This window comes from Phocoena sinus, chromosome 16, assembly GCF_008692025.1.
Source record: "Phocoena sinus isolate mPhoSin1 chromosome 16, mPhoSin1.pri, whole genome shotgun sequence".
Taxonomy (NCBI): Eukaryota; Metazoa; Chordata; class Mammalia; order Artiodactyla; family Phocoenidae; genus Phocoena; species Phocoena sinus.
Window position 1 is genome coordinate 54,936,231 of NC_045778.1, and position 27,119 is coordinate 54,963,349.

General features: G+C 47.3%; 1 protein-coding gene across 2 annotated transcripts in view; it reads left to right on the top strand.

Annotated features, from left to right (window-relative positions):
- The window catches only part of ZFYVE27 (zinc finger FYVE-type containing 27), a 76,149-nt gene that overhangs the window by 37,652 nt on the left and 11,378 nt on the right, over positions 1-27,119 (top strand). Inside the window, exon 12 of one of the 2 annotated variants that reach the window (XM_032607786.1) lies at positions 12,641-12,809. The exons of the other annotated variant lie outside the window; for it this stretch is intronic. Within the exon in view, the coding sequence (XP_032463677.1) occupies positions 12,641-12,789 (149 nt within the window). The 3' untranslated portion in view covers positions 12,790-12,809. Of the gene's footprint in view, positions 1-12,640; positions 12,810-27,119 lie in introns of those variants that run through there. 2 annotated transcript variants of the gene reach the window in all.

The following is a 27,119-nucleotide window of genomic DNA, read 5'->3' on the forward strand; positions in this document are numbered from 1 at the left end:
TCGAGACCCTCAGTTGCTCTGATTGCTTTTAGCATAAATTTCCTCCCAAGGCTCCAGGTAGGCCAGGCTTTCTGGCTGGGTGCACTCGTAGAACCCCAGACCTCCCTGTGCAGCCCTCATCTCCTGTTCATCATCTCACTAGGTTGATTTTTTTCAATTTCTGGCTTCCCAGTAGGCTGAGGGTTCCACAGAGGCAAGGCCTGTCTTGTCCATCTCCGTTCCTCTGGCTCCTAGAATACTGCCAGTCACGTAGTAGATGCTCAATACATGTTGCGTGAGTGAATGACTGACTGGACAGATGAATGCTTGGTGGAAGGAGGCGGCAGGAGAAAGGAGTCTTTGGAGCCAGATGGGCTCAGGTGGGAGCCAGCTTCCTTTAACCTTTCTTGGTCTCTGTTGGAATTCTTGGGAGGCCCAGGGAAGATCCGGAGGGCTATAGGGTGACTGTGGGGAGAGCTGGTGAGGACTGAGCGGAGTAAGTGGGGTAGCATGAGATGCTTGCTGAGGGACTTGGGGTGATGGACAAGCCCCCTAAGCTCATGTAGAACTTCCCTTGCTCCCTCCTTCCCCCTAGTCTCTTGAACACTTGTTTAGGGCATCCTAGGTGCCTGGCATAATGCTCTGTGCTTTCCCATATATTACCTCATTTAATTATTCCAATAGCACTATGAGGGAGGCATTATCATCCTCATTTAATATGAGAAAATTGAGACTCAGAGAAGTTTAGTAACTTGCCCAGAGTCACACAGCCAAAAAGCAGAGCCAGGACTTGAACCCAGGATTTCCCCCTGTGGCTTGTGGATTCCTGTCCACATGTGAGAATGTCTGGAGGGAGTTCTACACTGTCTAGCACTGACCCAAACTGCCTTGCAGGGGAAGGGGAGCCCTGGGGCCAGAGCAGAAACTTCAGTGGGACTCAGGTAATGAGGCTGCAGCAGGTTTGGCCCTGGTTGCCTGGGCCACTGCCCTCAGGGAGTATGAGGTCTAGAGGGGCAGCCAGCCGATGAACAAACACACAAGTATCTTCTAATCACAACTAGAGTGCGTTCCTAGTTGGGGGGGGGGGGTGGAGAGGTGCCCCAAAGCCTCTTGGTGGAGAAGATAATGAGCCCTGAATGTAGTCAAAGGAACCTATGATTAGGCTTTTGCCTTTACTGCTTATGTGGGAACTTGGGTAAGACACAGCTCCTGGTGCCTCAGTTTCCCCATCTGCAAAATGGGGACTTTCCTTTTGTAGATTTGTTGGTAAGATTAAATAAGTACCTGAAGATGCGTAAAACTGCTCTAGTGTGAGTGCTGAAAGAGTTTTGTGCAATCACAGGAGGCAGGTGGTGCACGGCTCCCACTCTCAGCCCTGGCTGTGGCTGCATGGGGCCCTTGGGACCCCAGATTTATAAAATGTTTCAGCTGAAAGCTATTCTCTATTCTGCTGGTTCCTGACCACCCAGGGTCTGGGAAGGAGCTACTAAAGCTTCATAAGCTATTCACCATCTTTCCCCAAATCAACATAGAATGGTGCATTTGCCCGTAAATAAAAGAGCAGATTTCTTTGCTTTTGACTGGAATTACATGCTCTCAGGATGGAACTCCTCTCATGCTGAACAGAAGTCAATTGGCAGTCCACGCCTCTTTGATTAATTTAAAAACCAGAGGCTGGGAGAGGGAAGTGAGTGGCCCTGTAAGGGGAACTATAGGTCAGAGAGGCCCCAGGGACCTTTGTGCTCCAAGTGCAAGGGAGAAAGTCAGGAAGCCCCCAGGAGGTCCTGGAGGGCAGGCTGTGGAGGGGAAACCCAGGGCAGGAGTGGCTGGGGTGAGGGCCGGCTGTTGGGGGAACCCTGGGCAAACAATGGCCTCATTAAGGAGAGGGTACGGGTGGGGAGAAGCCGGGCAGGGCCCCGGCCAGTGAATCTCCTCTCCCCCACTCTAGCCAATGGAGCAATTGTCCTCTGCTGTGAGGGAGCTGGGGCCTTGGCCTGGGAACTGCCGGGCGCTTGCCCCGAGGGCCGCCGACGTGGTCACAGCTTCTTTGCCTGGCCCCAGAATGGGTCTTCTGTGCTCGGACGCTGAGGGTTCCAGCTCTAGTGGGGCTACCTGGTCCTTGTTCTTCCAGCTGGTGGCAGTTCAGGGCATGAGTGCCCACACGAGGCTCTCTGGAAGGGGCCCCTACTTCTGTCCTGCCCACTTCTGGGTAACTGAGGCCCCAGTTAGGTTTGTCTGAGACCTGGGCTCAGCCCGCCTCTTTTGGTTCTCCAGTTCCCCACTCATCCGCTGTGCTGTGGCCTTGGATGGTCACTCGATGTCTTGGCTCTCAGTTGTTTCAGCTGTAAAGCAGGGGGAGTTGGGCTAGAAGTGCTTCTCAGCTGGATGGATAGGCTGCCCCTGCCTGGGTTTGATCATCAGGACCGTTGGGGCTGCTGCTGGCATTTACTGGGCAGGGACCAAGGATGCTAACTTCCTGTATCGTCCAGCCCAGCCCTGCACGACCAAGGGTTGTCCTGCCCCAAAGGCCGGCAGAGCCCCTGTGAAGCACTCATGGATCAACACTTTTCACCAATGGTGTTTTTAAAGTAAGGAGATCCTGTTTTCAAATAATGTGGCTTGTGGGAACTCAACAGATAAGACAGATGAGAGGGGTCGAGTGTGGTAAGGGCTAGGGTGGGCCAGAGCCCTACCCACCAAGCATTCCCGTCCCCAACAGTGGCCCCTGTCCAGTATGAACTCTCTCCAGGGGTGCATGCAGCCGACTGGGCCCTATTTGGCTGTTCTGATTGGTCAGACCTCTGTTCTGATTGGTTGGTGGCTACCCTCATTGGTCATCTTCTGAAATCAGTCAGTGTTTGCATTGTGCCACCTGTTACTCCTCACCCCTGCATATGCCCCATGGTGTTTTGTTTTTGTCTAATGGTTGGAAGTATGATGGGCAGATGAGGTTTGGGGTTGACTTCCTGTGCCTGTGAATTGTCCCTGGCCTCCTGGACCTACCTCGACTAAGCCGGCTGACGTGGGCTGTCACAGGACACACCCCAGAGCCAGGAGGGGAGAGACGTTCCCAAATTTGCAGTGTGAGGCCATCAGCTTGGAAGCTGGTTAAAATACCCATTCAGAATGCTGGGCCACCTGCAGATTCCAGTTCAGCATATGTCACTCTCAGGTGGTTCTGATGCAGTGGGCTGGGGACCAAGATGAGAAATGCTGGCCTCGGAGGGGGCCGTGCCCGCTCCCCACTTCCACCCCTCGTCCTGTTCATGGTTGCAGCCACTCTCCAAGGCTCATGGACCTCCTTGAGGCTAAAATGAGGACTCTTTCCCTTCTGGAAGCTCCACACGACCTGCCTCCTCTGCCTGGGGATGTGATTAGTTGGCTTCCTGTCCTTCTTACCTTCCCCAGCACCCGGCTCAGGGCTCTGATTAATGAACAGTGCTAGCAGACATTTGTATGTCCAGGCATGGTGCTAAGTTCTTATCATCTCATTTAAATCTCTCAGCAATGCTGAGAGGTAGATGTTATTATCATCCCTGTTTACAGATGAGAAGTCAGAGGTGATTGAGGAACTTGTCCAAGGTCACACAGCTGGGAATCTTCCAGATGGACCTGACTCTACTGCACATATTTTGAGTACAGGCAGGGCAGCCATCTGCGATTTCATAATCACCCTTCAGTGAGTCTGACCCATGCCAGCACCATTGCCATTATTAGTAATATTATTGATAAGGATTTTAATCTTAAGACTTCCCCAGGTTCATGTTTAAGGTGAGATCTTCCTAAGGACAGTGGTTGAGAGCTGCCTGGGTCCTGGTGAAGATAAGTCATCTTTATAGGGTGTTCGGGAGTCACATCTGTTATCTTGCTTCATCCTTACAGCAACTGAGGGAGACACACAGTCAGTCCTCATTTTACAGGTGAAGAAATTGAGGCTCAGAGAGGTTAAGTATCTCACTCAAGGTCATCCAGGCAGTAAGCGATGGAGCTGGAATTGAACAAAGCTCTGACTCTCCCAACCTTCCATGCTTTTCCACTGCCCCACGAGTCTGAATTATGCCAAGGCCAGGAAAACTTTCAGGCCTTTTTAGCCCCCCTTGAAGGGCTCTGAAGACAGCTCAGGGTCCACTAGAGACAAAGGTCTGTGCCCTGTTGACCTAGTTATGTGGCCAGGCAACTTGGGGTCAGGGAAAGGTGCATTCTTTCCCCTCCACTCACATTACCCAGCCTTTGGCTTCCTGGAGTTTTTGTTAAAATTCCAAATCACTTGGCACTAAGTTCTCTTCCCCACAGTTTTTGCAAACAGGAACCAAGCACCCTTCAACTTCCAGACTGCACACTTTCACACCCTCGCCTGCTTTAAACTGGTGCCAAGTCCCCTTCAGGAGAAAGCAGATATGTGAGCAGGACAGCCAGACGGCCAGAGAGTTTGGCTGTTACTTCCTGGGCCCGTCTCTGAGGGGGGCAGAAAGGACCCCAGAGGCCCACAGACCCCAGTGTGGGTCTTTGGCCTGCCACTCCCTGTGCAGCCTTGGGCTTGTACCTCCCTTCTCTGGGTCCCAATCTCCCCATGTCTTAAAAAAAAATGCCATCCTGGTGAGAGGGTCAGATGAGATAATGTATGTAAAGAGGTTTTATCACTATTATATTTGATTACCTGAAGGTCAACCTTGTTAAAAAAACTCTCTGCAGTGATGGACGTGTTCTGTACCTGTGCCCTCTAATCCTGGAGCCACTAGCCACATGTGGCTACTGAGCTTTTAAAATGTGGCTAGTGCTACTAAGGAACCAAATTTTAAATTAAATTATTATTATTATTTGTAGTGAGATGAAATTCACATAACAGGAAATTAACTGTTTTAAAGTGAATATTTCTGTGGCATGATGTTAGGCAACCACCACCTCTATCTAGTTCTAAAAATTTTCATCACCCCAAAAGGAAACTCTGTCCATATTAAGCAGTTTCTCCCCGTTCCCCTTGCCCGCAGCCCCTGGAAGCCACGAAGCTTCTTTCTGTCTCTGTGGATTTGCCTCTTCTGGACATTTCATAGGAATGCGGTCGTACAGTATATGACTTTCCGTGCCTGGCCTCTTAACAGAATGTTTTTGAAGTTCATCCATGTTGTACCATGAATCAGTACTGCAGTCCTTTTCATGGCTAAATAATATTAATTTTAGTTAATTGAAATTTAAATAGGCCCATGTGGCTGGTGGCTACTGGACTGGACAACCAGGAACCTCTGGAGCCCTTCTGGGTAACTGAGGAAACAGAACCTCCAAGTGTCTGCTGGTAGCTGAGGGGATCCTAGGGGAAAGTGGAAGGAACCTGGAAGATGAAAAGGCTGAGAAGGGTGCCCCAGGTTCCCCAAAGGAGCCCAAAACTGTGGCTGATGTCTGGCGTGCTTGGTGTGTTATGTAAGTTAACTCATTCCATCCTAGCAGCATCTTTTGACATGGGTCTGACTTACCATCATCCCTGTTTTATAGAGGGGAAGACTGAGGCTCAGAGGGATTAAGTCACTTGCCCAAGGTCACACAGCTGGTAAGTGAGAAGAGATGGGTCTATGAACCTGGGTCTGGTCCCTTCCCAGGGCCCATGATCTTCACCACTAGGCTACACAGTCTTTTGACCCTGATCTTGGGAGCTGCCCAGGTGAAGGCAGATCCAGGACTCCAGCTGCACCTGCACAGACCTGCACACCTTGAGGCAGGGCTTTCTAGGCAGGGCCATCCCATGTCAGCCTTCCTGAGCTAAGAACTGCTTGGGACCTGGGTCCCTGCCTCCTTGGGAGTCAGGAAGGGGTGGCTGACGGGACAGAAGAGGATAAGGTGTAGCCTCCCTCAATTCCCCATTGCTTATCAATGAGTAACCTGGCCTGTCAGGGCTCTCCGTGTCCTCTTTGGGCCCTCTTGGGCCCTCCTTGATCTGGGAAGGAGACTCTGTTAATTACAGACCCAGAGTAAACAGGGCTGGGATAAATAGCAGATAGCTTTCCTGGCTGTGCTGCCCTTTGCCCTTTGGGAAGGGGCAGTGGGAAGAGGCAGAGAGTGAAGGGGAAGGAGTGGTCCTAGGAATGTCTTTGGAGTGGGGGAGGGAAGACTGGCTTCCTGGGGCCCCAAAGAGTCAATCTGTATGTCCTTCTGGAAAGAAAGCCCTCTGCTGGCCTCCCTGTTTGCTGTGCTCTGTCAGAGAGCTGGCCAGTGAGACTCTGACGTTCATCTCTTGTCATCCATCCCCTTGTCGACCCCCCAGCCATCCGTCTTTTCATCCTCGCTTTCAATATCCTTCCATCCTTCCTTTCTTCCCTTCATCCATTGTCCCCGTATCCGTTTTTCTTTCCTCTTTCTCATTTAATTCATCCATTCTTCCCTTATTCTGTCTGTTCATCTGAAAGTCCCTTCTTCCTGCCCTCCGTCTCTCACTAATCTTCATATCTTTTCTTACCCTTTTATAGTGACCATGTGTTTCTTGAGAAAACTAGGGAGGAGTTTGCGGGGAGTCCTTTGAGTCATGGGCTTCTGAGTCGGGACCCCTGTGTGGCTCTGGTGGAGTTAGCTGCCTGACTTCACACACGCTGGCCATGTGCTCAAGGTTAGATGGAGTCTCTCTTTCTCCGAGGGAGGATGGAACCTTGTTCCTTCAGCCTAGGGACCACATAACTGATTCTCCAAGGGGGGACACTTGGAGAGTGAAAGGGGGTGGTACTAACAGTCGCACCCGGGCAATGGAGTGACCTGGCACTGTCCTGGGCACAGCAGAACATCTGGTCCCCCTTCCTCAGTCCTAGCAGGAGGGCCTGTGCTCAGACAGCCTTTCTCTCCCAAAGCTGAGCCTGGATTTGGGCTTGGTTCTGTCAGTAGCAACTTGTATCAGCATGAACCCCTTGGTCAGAGTTTGGTGTCTGACCCCATCTGGGAACCCACACTCAGTATGACACGGAACAGTCCTGGCAGGGCTTTCCAGAAGTTGTTTCATGCTGACAATGCAGATATTATCATACCCCTTTACAGATGAGGAAATTGAGGCTGAGGATGAATCGATTATCTAAAGCCTCACAGCTGGATCCATAAATCCCTCAACCCACTCCCAGTTCACTCAATAAAATAATGTCGGACCTACAACCCTGTTTCCAACCCCCAAACCTGTGCCCATTTTATAGATGGGGCACCTGAGGCTGGAGTGGGGAAGGTGACTTCCTAGTTAGTCTGTGGGCTGTGCGGTGGTGGAGACTGGCAGTTTAACCGAAGGGCAGGCATGGGCCCAAGGACTCCAGGAACTAACAACAGCAGAATGTAACAGTGGCTACCATTTATTGAGCCCCCATTGAGTGCCAGGCCCAGTCTTGGGTGCTTTGTGGTGACTCAGCCAGTTCAGGTGGGTGAGCAAGATGGCAGCTGGAGAACAGACCCCCTTAGTCCCCTTTCTCCCTGCTCCCCGCCCTCCTGCAGAGCTCTTGGGTTGATCTGGGGGCAGGATGTGTCCTCCCAGGGTCCAGGCCACCACACATTAATCCCTAACTTGCTGCAGCTGGGAGATAAGATAGCACCAGCCCATTAATCAAGGCTGCCTGGCAGGGACAGTGGGGGTGGGGTGAGGACAGCACCACCTCACAGGTGGAGATAAGCCCCCTTCTACCCTCAGGGGCCGGGAGTAGTGGAGGATGCTGAGAAGTTTGGCCTCAAGTTCCAATCCCTGGTATCTGGGCATGTGGGTGGAGACTACACTGGGTATGGGGGCAGGTAACGCTGGGAAAGGCAGCCCCAGGGTGCAGGCTGGGTTGAGAGGAGCCAGGAGACCTGGGTTCCAGCCTCAGTGCCCACCCCTCCCCCACCCCCCCTAACCCTGCCTCTGTCTTTAGACAAGCCACCGCACCTCTCTGGGCCTGTCTCTGCATCTGAATGAATGGGAGGGGGCTGGGTTAGACGACCTGGAGGGAACTTTCACCATGAATGTGCTCAGTGACCTGTGCTGGGACAGGTGAGGGGTGGGCTCACCTGACAGCAGGAAGAGGGCAGAGGCACTGCCTTGGCTAAGGGACAACAGGCTGGGTGGGATTTGCCCCAGACCCCATGTTAGTCACCCTCACAGGAGAGCAAGTGGGCAGTGGTGGTGATGCTGGGGGCTAGGGATGGGACAGGAGAGGGGAAATGGGCCTTAGAGCCACAGTGCCCTTCAGGGGGCCACTCACTACTTCTGGGGGCTGGAATTGTGGAGTTTGATTACTGCCTTGTGTAATCTTGGATGGGTACTCAACCTTTTGACACCTCAGTTTTCCCATCTGTAAAAAGAGGATGGTGGTATTTCCCGCCTGGGATTTTTGTTAGGAAGATAAATGTAAAGTGCTTATTAGCTCAATGCCTGACAGATGGCAGATGCTCAGTAAATATTAGTGATTATTCTTTCTTTTGTGGCCAGCTCCACAGGGCCTGGACCCTCTTCAATGTGGATTCTCTGTGATCACAGCTATGGGGAGGAGATTGGGGCAGCTCAACCCTAAAGCAATTGCTGGTCCAAGGATGCTGATTATAAAGTGTATTAGTTATATTTTTATAACTAATAAATGACAAACTTAAAGCAGCAAACATGATCTCCACAGTTTCTGTGGGTTGGAAATTCAGCTGCTTAGCTGGGTAGTTCTGCCTCAGAATGTCTCATGAGGTTGCAGTTAGCATGTTGTCCAGGGCTGCCGTTATCTGAAGGCTTGACTTGGGCTGGAGGACTTGCTTCCAAGGTCACTTCTATGGGCTGCTGGCTGGAAGCCACATGGCCAGCTTGAGTGTCTCCATGCTGTGGCATCTGGCTTCTATGGATCGAGTGATCGAGAAGCAAGCATGGAGGAAACGTAGTGCTTTTCATCACCTGCTCTCTGAAGTTGCACCATCACCCCTCCTTTATCCCATTTGTTAGAGGCAAGTCACTAAGGCCAGCCCATGCTCAAGGGAAGGGAGGAATATCAGAGACAGACACGTGCAATACCAGCTTTTCTATGCCTGGGTGCTCTGTGCTGGGAACTTGACACACATGATCTCTAATCCCCACAGCCACAGGAATTATGTTTCTTTTATGGATGAGAATACAGTGGTTCAGAGAGGCTAAGTGATTTGCCCAAGATCACCCAGCCAGGAGGTACCCGTGGCACTGTCTCGTCTTGGGAGGCCATTTCCCATCCCAGACACCTCCCAGCTTCAGCCACACCCAAGCCAGCCTTGGCTTTGAAGCCACATGTGACCATCTTGGGTAACAAGGCTTCCTTAGATGTAGGATTAGAAATAATATATGAGGCACACCTACACAGGGCATGTAAAAAGCAGGGGCTTTTAGAGCCACACTGACCTGGGTTTGGATTTTGACTCCACCACCTTCTCTGTTCCTCTGGTCTATATAGTGAAGTAGTAGTACCCACCCTGCAAGGATAGGTGAGGTATGCGTGTAGTAGGTGTACTGTGCTAGCTGTTATTATCATGGGGTGGGACCGGGTAGCTCTCAGGGCTGGGCTGCTAGAGGACTGTCTTCCCTCTGAGTAATGTGCTCTCCTGGTGGAAGCAATGTCCCCCCTCCTGGTCTGAGGTCCCCCATCCAGGCCTTGCTTGGCAAATACAGAGCATCTGAGGCATTTGCTGCTTTGCCAGCCCTGTGGGTAGGGCTGAGGCCAGCGAGTACTCCAGGGTTGCAGGCCTCAGGGCAGGAGTCCCCTCACTGTGGCAGGACTCAGGCCAGGATACTCCTACCTTCCCAGTGTTTCCAGCATCTCCAGTGTGGAGGGACCTCCATGCACTTGCCCACTTCTGCCAGCAGAGGGAACAGTCGCTGTGTCTGGGAACCTGGGAGGCTCCAGGCCCCCTCGTAGGGGGTCTCCGGTCCTGGAAGCTCCTCAGTGGGGTGGAGTGGGGTGACTTGGAGTGGAACTGGCAAGGGTGAAGACTTCATCGCCCATGAAGGGAGCCGCCTCTGGAGCCCTAGAGCCCAGGTTGGGGCCATGGGAAAGGAAGAGAAAGGGATCAGAGGAGGAACAGAAGTAATCATTTCTCACTCCATAATCCGTTCAGTGAATGTCGTTCAGTGCCTACTGTGTGCCCCGGACCGTGGTGGCCCTGGGATCCCATGTCAGATGTGGACCCTCACAGGGCCGACGTTCAAGTGGGGAGGCTGGGACAGGCAGATGTGCAAATGGAGTAATTGCAAACATGATATAAAGGACATAAACAGAGGGCTGGGAGAGGCAATGTCTTGGGGCCTGGCTCCACTGCTCAGCTAGGTGACCAGGTGGGGTTGAGGTGAAGCCAGTCTGGGAATCTTGGAGTGGGAACCACTTCTTCTACATGGTCTTTCTAGCTTTGGGGTCCCGTTGTCACCAGAAATCACCACACGTCACCATAGGGTCTGACTACCAGCCACCTGCAGGATCATCCATGGAGCACATGCCTTGGAGGCCCTGCAGTTGGACAGGCCTGGCTTAGCCTGACTTCTTCACTTGCCAACTGTGTGATCTTGGCTGAGACACCTAACTTCTCTGCTTTGGCATCTCCAAGCATTAACAGGGATTCCTTCACAGCGTGCAGACTGGAATGTATTCATCCAGCTCTGCCTCTGGCCAGCCCGGGGGCCTTAGGCTCGTGCGTTAGTTTTCTATTGCTGCGGTAACAAATGGCCACAAAGTTAGCAGCTTAAAACAACCTACACACATTTATTATCTCAGTCTCTGTGGGTCAGGAGTCCAGGTATGGTATCACAAAGCTGCAGTCAAGGTGTCAGCTGGGAGTGGTGTCATCTGAGGCTTGGGGTCCTTTTCCAAACACACATGGCTTTTGGCAGAACTAATTTCCTTGTAGCTGTGGAATTCATCGAGGCTGCATCTTCAAGGCCAGCAGGAAAGACCTTTCTGCTGTGTCACCGGCTTTAAAAGGACTCACCTGATTAGGTCAGGCCCACCCAGGATAATATCCCCTTTGATTAGCTCAAAGTCAACTGACTGTAATATTCCATTATATTCACTGCTTCCACCCACACTCAAGGGGAGGGGATTGTTTGGGCCATGTACACCGGGTGGTGGGAATCTTGGAGACCATCTTAGAATTATTAACATGATGAAATTATTTTGACTAGTAATCATGTAATGATCAGTAATGATTATTTTCTTAAATTGTTCTCTAGTTTCAAAACAAGCAAACACAGAAGAAATTTCAATTTTAAAGATATTGTTTAAATTCAGTAAAATATTTCACATATAAACAAAAATAGTGCTTACCAAACAAAAGCATTCTACTTCTCACTTCACACTCTGTATCACAGCTTTTGATTTTAAACACAAAACAAGCCTCCAGTGGTCCCATAGAATGACAGAATTGAAGAAACTCAAGTTCTGGGGGTTTTGTTTGTTTGTTTTTTGTTTTTAAACCCAGTGGGCTATCATTTTCTATTTTGAATTTACTGTTTAAATGCAGGAATGTGTCATATCATAGGTTTTATGGACACAAATTGCACCTGAATGAGCTTGAATGAATCAGAACAGTTAGGAACTTATCCCAGAAACACACAGGCAGGAAGTAAGCAAGATGTCCTTCATCAAGTGAATGGATAAACTGTGGTACATCCATACAATGGAATATTATTCAACGAGAAGAAGAAATGAGCTATCAAGCCATGAAAAGACATGGAGGAACTTTAAATGCATGTTGCTAAGGGAAAGGAGCCAATTGGAGAAGCCTACCTACTGTATGATTCCAACTTTATGACGTTCTGGAAAAGGAAAAACTATGGTGACAGAAAAAAGATCAGTATTTTCCAGGGCCTTGGGGAGGGATGCATAGGCAGAGCACAGGGGATTTTTAGGACAGCTAATGTATTTTATATAGTGTGGAATGGTGGATACATTGTATATTTGTCCGAATCCATAGAAAGTACAATGCAAAGAGTGAACCCTAATGTAAATTGTGGATTTTAGTTAATAACAGCCTATCAACACTGGTTCATCAGTTGTGACAAATGTACCACACTAATGCAAGATACTAATAATGGGGGAAACTGTGCACTCAAATTTTCTGTAAGCCTCAAACCGCTCTAAATAATAAAGTCTATTAATTAAAAAAAATACCACATGTGCAGATAAGTCTGCATGTATCAAATGCTGCCCAGATAATTGGAACTTTCCGAATTAACTGTCACCTGGAATATGATGTTTATTAAAGGATAAGTAATGAAAATGTGCTAATTGGAAGTTAACGTGTATTAAAGCCCAGCGGTAACCATGGGGCTTTAACACACTTTTTAAAAAAAATTAATTAATTTATTTGGTTGCGCCGGGTCTTAGTTGTGGCAGGCAGGCTCCTTAGTTGCAGCACATGGGCACCTTAGTTGTGGCAGGCAGGCTTCTTAGTTGTGGCATGTGAACTCTTAGTTGTGGCATGCTTGCAGGATCTAGTTCCCTGACCAGGGATCGAACCCAGGCCCCCTGCATTGGGAGTACGGAGTCTTATCCACTGCACCACCAGGGAAGTCCCAATACACTTTTTTTTTGGTCTAATTTTTTATTGTCTAATTTTAGAAATTAGACTGACAAGAGATTTTTGAGGGAAGGATATTTTATCACTGATATAGTTTAAAACTGCTGCTTGATGATAACAAAATGGAGACTGACTTTTGGATTGTTTTACTGGTTTTAAGATTCTCTGCCGTTGCACCCCTGTTTCGCCTGCACTGGGGTGGACCACGCCTGCCCCATCCTTGGTCCACCACTGCCAACAAGCTGGTGTTCTCCGTCTCTGCACAGCGTGTCATTGGATGCTGCATCACATCTCGTGAGGTCTTGTTAACGGGCAGGAAAGGAACTGTTTTTTTTCTCATGTCTTTTTAAAACATTTAATTTTCAATAAACTTTATTTTTTAGAGCAGTTTTAGGTTCACAGCAAATTTGAGCAGAAAGTAGAGAGCTCCCATCTACCCCTGCCCCCCACATGCACTATCTCCCTCACTGTGGACATCCCACAGCACAGTGGGTACATTTTGTTTGTTACAATCGATGAACCTACATTGACACATCATTGTTATTCAAAAGTCTGTAGTTTACATTAGAGTTCACTCTTGGAGTTGTAGCTCTATGAGTTTGGGCAAATGTATAACAACATTTGTATGTATGACAGCAAATGTATAACAACAAATATATCCACCATTCAGGAGAATAGTTTGACCTAAAATCCTCTGCCTGTTTATTCTTCCCTCTTCCATAACCCCTGGTAACCACGGATCTTTTTATTGTCTTCATAGTTTTGCTTTTCCTGAATGTCATAGAGTTGGAATCATACGGTCTTTTCAGATTGGCTTCTTTCACTTAGTGATAGCGCATTTAAGTTTCCGCCGTGTCTTTTTGTGCTTTGATAGCTCATTTCTTTTTCTCACTGAATAATATTCCTTTGCATTAATGCGCCACAATTTATTTATACTCTCGTGTCATGTGTTCCTTTCTAAGGCAGTCGCTGGCAAGGGGAAAAGAATTATCACATGTGACTGCCAGGTATCACTTGGAGCAGAGTCCAGCCTCCTCTGAAGCTCAGGCCACCTAATATAAAAACATTCTTGAGGGCTTCCCTGGTGGCGCAGTGGTTGAGAGTCCGCCTGCCGATGCAGGGGACGCGGGTTCGTGCCCCGGTCCAGGAGGATCCCACATGCCGCGGAGCTGCTGGGCCCGTGAGCCATGGCCACTGAGCCTGCGCGTCTGGAGCCTGTGCTCCGCAACGGGAGAGGCCACAACAGTGAGAGGCCCGCGTACCGCAAAAAAAAAAAAAAAATTCTTGAATGGTTATTTAGTGGGGATGGAGTGGGGAAGTGGTGGTTGGGTGGGTAACCAGCAATGTTTGCTCCAGGGACCACACCTTTTTTTTTTTTTTGAATAAATGAAAATTGTCTTCTGTCTGTGAAACAATTCATTTTAGAAAATCTGAAATATGCATAAAGGTAAAATAAAACATAAATTACAGCTCCAGCTTCTGATAATTATATTGTTAGTATTATATGGTATCTCCTTCCAGAACTTTCCATTTAGTTATAGGGACACATATAATGACACATTAAATCAGGACTCTTCCTTTTCCAGGTTTGGCTGAGGCATGAAGACCAAGATGCCCCGCAGAAGGAGTTGTAGGACAGACACTGTGGTTGAGAACCAGGGAGATGGCTGAGGGCAAAAGAGGATTAGGAACTGGAGATCTGGGGGATTTTGAGAGAGTTTTTTTGTAGAAAGCTGTGCTATGAGTCCCAACCCCTTGGACAGTTAGGGTTCCAACCCCAAAAGGGAGGGGGTCCCCCTCACCTCAAACCTGTTAAGGTGAGCTTCAAGGAGACCCCTTGGTGTATACTTGATGTATGTCTCCTGGAGTTTGGGGGGGCCCAGGAGGTCATATCTGACATAAATCTAAGGCGTCTAGGGAATTCCCAGGTGGTCCAGTGGTTAGGACTTGGTGCTTTCACTGCCGGGACCCCTGGGTTCGATCCCTGGTCAGGGAACAAAGATCCCACAAACCACATGGTGTGGCCAAAAAAAAAAAAAAAGGAATCTAAAGGTAAGTCTGTGGCTTTCAACTTGAGAAGGCAGAGCAAAGGGTGAGCAAAAAAAACCCATCTGCTTTGGGAGCCAACTCCACTTCCACAGATGGCAAGGCGAATGATGTGAGCATGTTTCCTGTGGACTGTCTGGGGCCGTGCGTGAGGGAGAGGTGGCCTGGAGCTGCTTTAGATTTGGCTTGAGAGGACCACCCCTGGTGATGGGACCATGGTCGAGGATGAGTATGATTGGGCCACTGGAAACCAGACACTTAGAGGAGAAAGGTAGTTAAATGCAGCTTAAACCTTCAAAGGGGTTCCTGGGAACCTCTCTCAGGTCTTACCTCTGTTTCCCCAGGTTTCCCCAGGCTCCTCCCCCAGGTCTCTCTACACCCTCCCTGTCTTGGTGTCCCCCCCTAGTTCTTATGGATACTCTTCCCCACCTCTCAAGATAAAAGAGTCCCAACCCCACACCTCTTCCTGTGTCTTGCAAAACTCTGCCATCTCAGTCTTCAGCCCGATGTCAACAGGATCTCCCTCTGCTCAGGATTTTGCTGGTTGAAAGTTAGGAGAGGGCTTTGACAAAGGAGGAAAAGTTTGGATCATTTTCTCCCAGGGCTGTGACCAGTGTTCTACTTACTGAAGGGTAAAATCCCTTCATTACCATAAAAAACTCCCACAGGATAGATTCACATGAGGAATGTCTTGCCACATGCTTTTTACTCCCTTCTTCTGGGACTTCTATTAGAAGTATGATAGGCCTTCTTGCTCTGTCTTCTCTGTCTCTTCCTTTCACTTCTGTATTTTCCCTCTTTAATCTCTCTGGGCTATTTTTTTCAGAGCCAGAATTTCTATTTGGTTCTTTTCAAATCTGCAATATCACTTTTTATAGTTTCCAGTTCACTGTCAGATTTTTAAAGTTTGGCCTTTAATTTCTTTAAACACAGTAAGCATAGTTTTTAGCTTGCATCTGATAATACCAATACTTCATGTACTTTTGGGTCTGTTTCTACTGTCTGTTTTTTCCTTGGTTTTTCTCATGGATGTTGGAATACTATCTTGAAGACTTGGATTCAAAATCCAGAAAGTATTTTTATTTGCTTTGCATAAATGCTTGGGTGTGCTACTATTCTGGAATCACAACAATTCAATTTCAAGGCTGGATATTTCTTGGTAAGAAACCAGGGTGCGGGCTTCCCTGGTGGCGCAGTGGTTGAGAGTCCGCCTGCCGATGCAGGGGACACGGGTTCGTGCCCCGGTCAGGGAGGATCCCACATGCCACGGAGCGGCTGGGCCCGTGAGCCATGGCTGCTGAGCCTGCACGTCCGGAGCCTGTGCTCCGCAACGGGAGAGGCCACAACAGTGAGAGGCCCGCGTACCACAAAAAAAAAAAAGAAACCAGGGTGCAAGTCTGTGCGAGGGCTGGTTTATGTCTTCTCCATACCCCACCTGGGGTGTGTAGTTCCACTACTGTGCAGGCTGTGGGTTTCAGAGCTCCCACCTGTGACAGGCTCTGGGTTTTCACTTCTCTCCCTCCAGCCCTGAGGGGACACTCAGAGCCAGCTCCTGCTACAGTACCTATTTCTCCCAGGCAAGCAAATGTCCTCTGGACAAGAGCAGCTTTGTGGGCTGGGTTTCTCTTTCTGGATTCTTGTCTTCTCCCAGATCTTAGCCCAGCACTTCCTCAGTGGTTTGTCGTCTTTGTCGTTTTCAAGATGTTTTTCCAATTTTCTGGCCCACCTCCCTTTCACTGTCCTCAGTAGAGAACTGGCCTGAATTACCTTGTCCACTGTGACCAGGAGTTCACATGAAGAATGAGTGACTGTGACCTTCCTACTTGAGAAACAGCAACCCCTGCCTTAGTCACTACAGGAGGCTCTGCTGCCTTCCTGGGCTGATTTTCATCACGAAGAGCCCCACATTGGCCAAGGACATGTCTGTCCTAGTCTTGCAGGATGAGTGATGCCGTCCTCACGTAGTTACTCTCTTTGCCCCAGTTTTCCTCTTGCCACAAGTAGAGGTAGCAGTAGTCAAGGCGTTAGCAGGTTGTGGCTTCAGGCCTGGCTTTGCCACTTGCTCGTTCTTTGCCATGGGTAAGGAAGTTCCTTCCTCTTTTAGGTCTTTGCTTTTTTTAAAAAAGAAAAATGTTTATCTGCAACATGGGATTAAGAATCAGATCTCCTCTGAAGATAATGCCTGTGAAGATGCCCAGCTTGCTGCTTGACACATTTAGATGCTCCAAAAATGTTTGATGAATGTTAATCTGAACCAGTTACATGACTATTATCGATTTAGGGGCAACTACTAGAAAAATCTCCCAAAGAACAATAGCTTTAAAAAGAATTTGTTTCTCTTTCATGTATCAGCTCTCTGAAGGCAGGTTGCTCAGGGCTGGGGTGGACTCCACATTCGTTCGGACCTTGGACACCTCCCATCCTACTGCTCCTCCATCCTTAGTGCATTGCCTTGTGGCACAGGGATGCTGCTCAGCTGCATCTCAGGCGGCAGGAGGAGGCAGGGCAGGAAAGGGCACACATTCAAGGGGACTTCTCAGCAGTCCCGTACAACACACCCGCTTAATTCCCTGGACTGGACCTTGCATACAGCTTGCACAGAGCTGCTGGGGAAGTGGGGACACGGAATCTCTGAGCTGGGTGGCACTCAGCTGTTTGTAAGGTTCTTTTTCTAAGGAATACGAGGAAAAGGGAAATTGGTAGGTAATTGGCAGTTTCTGCCACAGTGACCTTGAATGAATCACTTTTCCTTGTTGAACTTCAGTGTCCTCTTCTGTAAAAATTGGTGGTGATGGTTGGGGCACTGTTGGCATTTTGGGTGGTGTGATTCTTCACTGTGCAGAACTGTTCTAACGCAGTACAGGGCATTTAACATCTCTGGGCCATGCCTAAGTGCCAGTAGTACCCCCAGGCATTGTGACCACCAAAACAACCCTGCTCTTTTCTAACTGCCCCTTGGGAATAATACTAGTCCCTGTTGAAAACCCTTGGACAAGACGATTCTAAAGTCCTAAGAGTGGCATTCTGTGAGAGCCTGTGATTCGATGTCACTTCTATGAAGTGATATAGTAACTTCATGTGTCACGTGGGCAAGTGGAGGGGAGAGGATGAAGATGCAAATGTCTGCTTCTTTAGTTCTCCCCAGCGTTGGGAGGAGAAAGGAATCATTATGCAGCTAGAGCCAAGGTCACTGGCCTCCAGGTGGTCAGAGGAGGAGAAAGGACAGAGGAAGGAAGGAGCCAGGACAGAACTTTCCAAGGAATGGCAGGAACCCAGAACACCTGGTCCCACCAGGGGCCCATTGCCCCTCCCAAGGCCCATTGCCGTGCCCCCTGGAGGGAGAGCCATCGCCGGGGAAGCTGGCATGCTGGCCTCCGTCTGTCATGATGGCCTCATTAGTGGCTCCCATGTCCATTGGCGGGACCTCATAAGGGGGGACCCGTCTGACCTTTGGGGCAGCAGATGCTACATCTGGCAGGGCTGATCCAAGCCCAAGGGCGCTGCCTCCTCTACCACAGGCTCTCAGCCCTTTCCTGCCCGAGATCCCTGTGAGGGGTGGCAATTAGGTGGACCATGGGGTGCTCAAACCAGTGAGATCTGATGGAGCCAGGGGAGGATGTGTGAGGCTCCAGAGTCATGCTGCCTAGATTCAAACCTGGTTCCCACACTTATTTAACTGTGTGACTTTGGGGGACTTCACTGGCGTTGCAGTGGTTAGGGCTCTGTGCTTCCACTGCAGGGGGCACAGGTTCGATCCCTGGTCGGGGAACTAAGATCCTGCATGCTGGGTGGTGCGACCAAAAAATAAGTAAATAAAAAATAAATTTAAAAAATTGTGTGACTTTGGATGAAAGCTTTTTTTCTTGTTTGTTCCCTCATCTGCAAAATGGAAATAATAATAGTTCATACCTCACAAGGTTGCCATCAAGCTTAAATAAGACAATATGGGTAGAACATGGAGAAGAGTGCCTGGCATATGGTAGGTACTCAGTAAGTGGTAGTCCTTGCTCTTCTGGGTGGAGCCCCACCTCTCTCTTAATTCCTGGCCAGGAGATTCTGATGCACACAATATGGCTTCCAGGTTTTAAGCAACTTGCCCGAGGTTCCAGAGTCAGCCAAACTTCATGTGCTCCATCACCCCGTGGTGAAGAGACATGCTCCCCAGAGGGAGTGGGGAGTGGACCAGCTGAGGCCACACAGCAAGCAGAGCCAAGCTGGGCTCCACTGAGCCCCCAGCTGCGCTCGGCTGTGCCCAGCACAGGTCTGGAGCTCAGAGAGCCACCTGCTTCCGTGCAGACAGAGATGCAGATGCAGGCTTGCATGCAGCCTTAGAGCACTGCCTTCAGCCTCATCTCAGAACCTGTGCTGGGAGTTGGAACTGCCCAGGCCACAGGCAGGGAGGTGTAGAGGGGCCCACGAAGGGCTCCCTTGAGTTAGCCAGCAGCTCTGGGCCCGAGTTGCTTGTTGCTAGGGAAGGTGCGGGTATGAATGGAGTGGGTCTTGGAGGGGGGCAGGCAGGGCTGGGTCCTGAAAGCACACGGGAGGCCAACAGAGCCACCACTCGGAGCACCTCTCCCCTGCTCTACAGCTCCCAATCCTGCCTGCCCTCTGTTCAGCGGCCCTGAGGTGTGGAGAGGGGCGTGAGGACTGTGCTGGGGGCCACAGGGCTTGAGGCAGATGTGTGGGTGTGAGGTCAGGACCCACGCGAGCGCGGTCCTGGGTGTGGCATTCAGTATCCCTGAGCTAACATAATAACTACGGCACTATTGTTATAGAGGTCCATGAATAATGAATATGTACTAGCAAGGAGAATAACTATTTTTAGTGCTTTAGTGTTTTTAGTGCTTCCTATGTGCCAGGCATCGTGCCATGTGCTATCTCTGACTGTCTCCTTTAATCCTCTAGTCTTATGAAGAAAGTACTGTCAGTTTTGTTTTCAAAGAGGAAACTGCACTGTGAAGGCCTAAGTGACTAGTTCAAGGTCATGTAGGAGGTAAAGCAGAGGCTTGGACTGCTTTCCGTTGTGTCAACTTGATGGGTTACACACTGGACGAAGATGCCACTTATTAGCTGGGAAACACTTTGTCTCTCTGGATTTGCTTTTGCTCATCAGCAAAATGGTTTTAGATACTTTTATACTGATTATGTCACAGGGTAGTGGTTAGAACTAATTGAATGAGGGATGTGACAAATATTCGTAAGTTCACTCATTATTCAATCAGCGATGATTTATTGAGCCCCAATCTGGTGCTGGGCACCCTTCTAGGGACCAGAGATACAACAGTAAGCAGAACAGGCGAGGTCCTGCCTTGGTTCCCCTTGTGGGATCTAAACTCTAAAATGGGGGTGGGGTAGGGAGACATAACAAACCAGTCAATGAATGAACAAGTATGCTGATTTCTCGTAGTACTCGGTGCCATGAATTTTAAGACAGGTGATGGGATTCACTCTACTTCAGATGTGTTGGTAGAGAGGGGCCATCTGAACAGGTGACACTTGGAGTTGGAGCCCGCTGATGTAAATAACCAACTATGTAAAGAATGTTATTAAACAATACATTACTAAATAACCAGAGATCACTGAAGAAATCAAAGAGGAAACCAAAAAATACCTAGAGACAAATGACAATGAAAACATGATGATCCAAAACCTATGGGATGCAGCAAAAGCAGTTCTAAGAGGGAAGTTTATAGCTATACAAGCCTACCTCAAAAAACAATAAAAATCTCAAATAAACAATCTACCCTTACACCTAAAGGAACTAGAGAAAGAAGAACAAACAAAACCCAAAGTTAGAAGGAAAAAAATCATAAAGAACAGAGCAGAAATAAATGAAATAGAAACAAAGAAAACAATAGCAAAGATCAATAAAACTAAAAGTTGGTTCTTGGAGAAGATAAACAAAATTGATAAACCTTTAGCCAGACTCATCAAGAGAAAGAGGGAGAGGACTCAAATCAATAAAATTAGAAATGAAAAAGGAGAAGTTACAATGGACACCGCAGAAATATATCATAAGAGACTACTACAGCAACTCTATGCCAATAAAATGGACAACCTGGAAGAAAGGGACAAATTTTTAGAAAGGTATAACCATCCAAGACTGAACCAGGAAGAAATAGAAAATATGAACAGACCAACCACAAGTAATGAAATTGAAACTGTGATTAAAAATCTTCCAACAAACAAAAGTCCAGGACCAGATGGCTTCACAGATGAGTTCTATCAAACATTTAGAAAAGAGCTAACACCTGTCCCTCTCAAACCCTTCCAAAAAATTGCAGAGAAAGGAACACTCCCAAACTCATTCTACGAGTCCACATCACCCTGATACCAAAACCAGACAAAGACACTACAAAAAAAGAAAATTACAGACCAACATCACTGGTGAATATAGATGCAAAAATCCTCAACAAAATATTAGCAAACGGAATCTAAGAACACATTAAATGTATCATACACCATGATCAAGTGGGATTTATCCCAGGGATGCAAGGATTCTTCAATATATACAATAGATGCTGAAAAAGTTTTTGACAAAATTCAACACCCATTTATGATAAAAATTCTCCAGAAAATGGGCATAGAGGAAAGCTACCTCAACATAATAAAGGCCATATATGACAAACCCACAGCAAACATCATTCTCAATGGTGAAAAACTAAAAGCATTTCCTCTAAGATCAGGAACAAGACAAGGATGTCCACTCCCACCACTATTATTCAACATAGTTTTGGAAGTCCTAGCCACGGCAATCAGAGAAGAAAAAGAAATAAAAGGAATACAAATTAGAAAAGAAGTAAAACTGTCACTGTTTGCAGATGACATGATATTATACATAGAGAATCCTAAAGATCCCACCAGAAAACTGCTAGAGCTAATCAATGAATTTAGTAAAGTTGCAGGGTACAAAATTAATGCACAGAAATCTCTTGCATTTCTATAACTAACAACGAAAGATCAGACAGAGAAATTAAGGGAACAATCCTGTTCACCACTGCAACAAAAATAATAAAATACCTAGGAATAAACCTACCTAAGGAGGTAAAAGACCTGTACTCAGAAAACTATAAGACACTGATGAAAGAAATTAAAGATGATGCCAACAGATGGAGAGATATACCATGTTCTTGGATTGGAAGAATCAATATTGTGAAAATGACTATACTACCCAAAGCAATCTACAGATTCAATGCAATCCCTATCAATTTATCAATGACATTTTTTACAGAACTAGAACAAAAAATCTTAAAATTTGCATGGAGACACAAAAGACCGTGAATAGCCAAAGCAGTCTTGAGGGAAAAAAAAGGAGCTGGAGGAATCAGATTCCCTGACTTCAAACTATACTACAAAGCTACAGTAATCAAGACAATATGGTACTGGCACAAAAACAGAAACATAGATCAATGGAACAAGATAGAAAACCCAGAGGCAAACCCATGCACCTATGGTCAACTAATCTATGACAAAGGAGGCAAGGATATACAATGGAGAAAAGACAGTCTCTTCAATAAGTGGTGCTGGGAAAACTGGACAGCTACATGTAAAAGAATGAAATTAGAACACTCCCTCACACCATACATAAAAATAAACTCAAAATGGATTAGAGACCTAAATGTAAGACTGGACACTATAAAACTCTTAGAGGAAAACAGGAAGAACACTCTTTGACATAAATCACAGCAAGATGTTTTTTGATCCACCTCCTAGAGTAATGGAAATAAAAACAAAAATAAACAAATGGGACCTACTGAAACTTAAAAGCTTTTGCACAGCAAAGGAGACTACAAACAAGACGAAAAGACAAACCTCAGAATGGGAGAAAATATTTGCAAACAAATAAACGGACTCAGGATTAATCTCCAAAATATATAAACAGCTCATGCAGCTCAATATTAAAAAAACAAACAACCCAATCGAAAAAGTGGGCAGAAGACCTTAATAGACACTTCTCCAAAGAAGACATACAGATGGCCAAGAAGCACAGGAAAAGATGCTCAACATCAGTAATTATTAGAGAAGTGCAAATCAAAACTACAATGAGGTATTACCTCACACCAGTTAGAATGGGCATCATCAGAAAATCTACAAACAGCAAAAGCTGAGGGTGTGGAGAAAAGGGAACCATCTTGCACTGTTGGTGGGAATGTAAATTGATACAGCCACTATGGAGAACAGTATGGAGTTTCCTTAAAAAACTAAAAATAGAATTACCATGTGACACAGCAATCCCACTACTGGGCATATACCCTGAGAAAACCATAATTCAAAAAGACACATGCAGCCCAATGTTCATTGCAGCACTATTTACAATAGCTAGGTCATGGAAGCAACCTAAATGCCCATTGACAGACGAATGGATAAATAAGATGTGGTACATATATACAGTGGAATATTACTCAGCCATAAAAAGGAACGAAATTGGGTCATTTGCAGAGATGTGGGTGGACCTAGAGACTGTCATACAGAGTGAAGTAAGTCAGAAAGAGAAAAACAAATATCGTATATTAACACGTATATGTGGAATCTAGAAAAATGGTACAGATGAAGCAGTTTGCAAGGAAGAAATAGAGACACAGATGTAGAGAACAAACGTATGGACACCAAGGGGGGAAAGTGATGGTGGTGGTGGGATGAATTGGGAGCTTGAGATTGACATGTATACACTAATATGTATAAAATGGATAATTAATACAAAAATTTAAAAAGTACCATTTCCATGCCTGCTTTTTGGAAAAGAGAAAAAATAAAATAAAAAACAACCCTACTAGAGTACAAATGTAAGCCAATCATGGAATGAAAAGAGAAGATGCTGTAAAATGATGTTCCTGGGCAGTGAATTTGTTTTCACATTTTAGAAATTAACTTTTATCAAAATGATTTATGCACGTGGTTTAGTTCAACCCTTCTGTGGCAACAGCACTGGTTGAACCCCATTTTCCGACCTCCCTACATGGGGTGCAAAAAAACACAAATGTCACCCATGAGGGGTAGCGAGGAAGTTCTGGCTGGTGGCTGGAGCGCCGTAAGTGGAGGGGGGAGCAGTGTGAGGGGAGCTGGGGGTCAGGCAGAGGCTGGCTGTGGGAGCCCTGTGGGCACTGGCAGGGAGCTTGGATTTTACTCTCACGGTAATGGGAACCCGGCTGGCTGTTGATACAGTTCAATGGCTTGATGATGTTGGGCTGACGTTCTGCCACTCTTCAACCTGTCCCCACTGGTTGTAAGCGGCTGCGGCCACTCCAGGCATCACATCTACGTACAAGGCAGATTCTGCTTACTACTTCTTTTTTTTTTAATGTGGGCCTTTTTTTTTTTTTTTAATATTCTTTATTGAATTTGTTACAATATTGCTTCTGGTTTTTTTTTTTTATGTTTTGGCTTTTTGGCTACCGGGCATGTGGGATCTTAGCTCCCTGATGAGGGATCGAAACCCGCACCCCTTACACTGGAAGGCTAAGTCCTAACCACAGGACCACCAGGGAAGTCCCATGGTTTTGCTTACTTCTGACTAATCAGAATGGTTCTTAGCTGCAAGGGAGACTAGAAAAGGAATCAGGTATAGGAATGAGTTTCTCCGACCCAAGACTGGAGGCAGGAAGGAGAGCTGGGGCTTGAGGTGGGGGCGTGGTCTGCTGCACAGGTGCTTCTCTGTCACACACGGGCATAGGATGGTCTGGGCTGGGCCTGAGGTTCTGCATCTCAAACGAGCTCTCCAGAGATGCTGATGTGGCTGGTCTGTCGCCCACACTTCCAGGAGCATGGGTAGACACCACTGGAGATCTTTAAAACTTTTTATTTATTTATTTATTTTTGGCTGTGTTGGGTCTTCATTGCTGCGCGCAGGCTTTCTCTAGTTGTGGCGAGTGGGGAGCTACTCTTTGTTGCGGTGCACGGGCTTCTCATTGCGGTGGCTTCTCTTGTTGCGGAGCACGGGCTCTAGGGCGCGTGGGCTTCAGTAGCTGTGACATGTGGGCTCAGTAGTTGTGGCGCACGGGCTTAGTTGCTCCGCGGCATGTGGGATCTTCCCGGACCGGGGCTCGAATGCGTGTCTCCTGCATTAGCAGGTGGATTCTTAACCACAGCACCACCAGGGAAGCCCCACTGCAGAGTTTTAAGTAAGAGAGTGGTTACCCGATTTCTGTGGTTCTGTGGAGAATGCCGTGTAGGGGACAAGAGGGGACACTGGGAGGCTAGTTAAAAAGCCAAAAATCATGGTCACTTGGGTTAAGGTGGTGGCAGGGGATATGACTCTGGTGGGTGTTTACATTATTTTTTAATTTAGAAAATTGTGGTAAAATACACTTAAATTTTATTATTTTAACCATTTTTAAGTGTACAACTCAGTGGTATTATATACATTCCCAATGTTGTGCAACCATCACCACCATCCACTTCCAGAACATTCTCATCATTTCAAACAGAGACTCTGTACCCATTAGATAATAACTCCCCATTCCTCCCCCTGTCCCAGTCTCTGGTAACCTCTATTTTACTTTCTGTTTCTATGTATTTGACTATTCTCGGATAATTCATATAAGTAGAATCATATATTAGTTGTCGTTTTGCATCTGGCTTATTTCAGTTAGCATAATGTCTTCAAGGCTCATCCACATTGTAGCTTGTATTATAACTTCATTCCTTTTTACAGTTAAATAATATTCCATCCTATGGATATTATGCATTTTGTTCATTCATTCATCTGTTGGTGGGTATCTGGGTTATTTCCACCTTTTGTCTATTGTGAAGAATGCTGCAACACACACGGGTGTGCAAGTATCTGTTGGAGTCCAGTGGTTGGTTTTGAGATATGTTTTGGAGCCGGACCATCAGAACTTGCTGATAGTAGGAAGGAAAGGCAGGGATAGAATTAAGAATGACTCCTGGTGATGGTGTCATTTACAAAGATGGGGAAGAAGTTGTAGAGTGCTCTGCAAACATCGGGTAGTATCATTATTTTATTTAGAATTGTTTTGAGGGGTTATCAGCTATGAAATTGCCAGTAAAGGAACCAAAACATCACTTTTGTAAGACAGACATCTAGGGCCTGGGAACTTAAATCAGGACTTGGCAAACGATGGCCCACAGACCAAATCCAGCCCACCACCTGGTCTTATATAAGAGCTAAGAATAGGTTTCACAGTTTTAAATATAAATGTGAAAAAAGACCATGTAGCCCTTTAGCTGACAGTTGTTCAGTTTTGCCTCTTGGCTTGCATAGCCTAAAATATTTACTGTCTGGCCCTTTACAGAAGAAGTTTGCCGACCCCTGGCCTAAATTAACTGGTTTGGCTCAGACTGAAGAGATGTGCTCAGTGGAAATAAAAAAGCAAAGCAAAACCAAATTCCCCCTCACGCCTGCTGACCTACTTCTGCAGTTTGTTTTTCTCCTTTCCCAAGAGTATGTATGTGCTGATTGTACATACAGTAAATCATCCCACCACTCCGAGTTCCGCCCTCTGCAGGTCACTGCAGTTACCAGCTGCAGTCAGTTGTGACCCTGAAGCTGATTAATGCCCGCGCAGTGCTGTTTATCAAGAACAAGTGATTTATTTTAGCATCCAAATTTTAAATGGTGTCTATGCTTCCCAGGAAGCTGTCTGGTTTAGAAGATTGCCTATAATAAATGCATGCAATAAATCCATTGTTTTGAACCTAAAGAAAGATATTCAAGTTTTATAAGAGAGAATCAGTTTCTCCTCATCTTCACCAAATACGTGTTGTGTACGTAAATAATTTAAAACAATGGTTTGAATGGGTGCTAAATTACCAGCTTTCCAAAATGCAATCACGGCTCTTATTTTTCCAATTAATCATGGAAAAAAATCCATTTGCTGGTGTGTCCCTAGTGAGGCCTCCTAAAATATCCAAGATTCCATGGCGCTTACTCAGTCCAATGCGTTCGGTCGAGCCTTGAAGTGCTACATGGGAAGCCGTCTGGAGAGGGTGACCTGTCCACTCATGGGCCCCAGCTTTCAGGGTTTTAACTGTTGGCCCCAGTCCCGGACGGTCCTGCACTTCCTCACCTGATCGCTCAGGGATGCTGTGGCCTGGCTCTCGGGGAGTTTGGGGCTGCTCATTCTCGAGCTCCCGAAGTTTTAATTCTTTCAGTTCATGTTCACTCAGTGCCCGAGGGGCTGGGTCCTAAGAAGGAGTCAGCTTCAGCCCCAAGCTGTGCCCCTTTTTTGACGTCAGAGCCCAGCATTAGGAGTAGACGCAGGCCATGCACAGGCCCCCACCCTTTGGAGACCGTGGTGTGTTTTCTAGCAAGTTGCTCTCAGCCAACATCAAACCTCTTCACCAGAGAGCTTCCCACAGCATCCCTCTTTGGGGGTGCAGGGCTTGTGCCGGAGACTTTTGTGGCCCTTTGCAAATTTAGCCCCCTGTTCCTCAGTACTCACTTCTGCATACCAAGGGAGATTGGGAGCAGTGGTCTTTGGCCGGTTGTGGGAAGTTCTGGGCAATGAATGTCTACTTGCCTCAGCGTTGCATAAGCAAGAGGGTCTCCTGGGACTCTGCCCTCCACTGAGAATATTGGTCCAGGGGCGATTCGCTGGTTCACTTGGTGGAAGTGGCTGGCAGCTTCTGTCTTG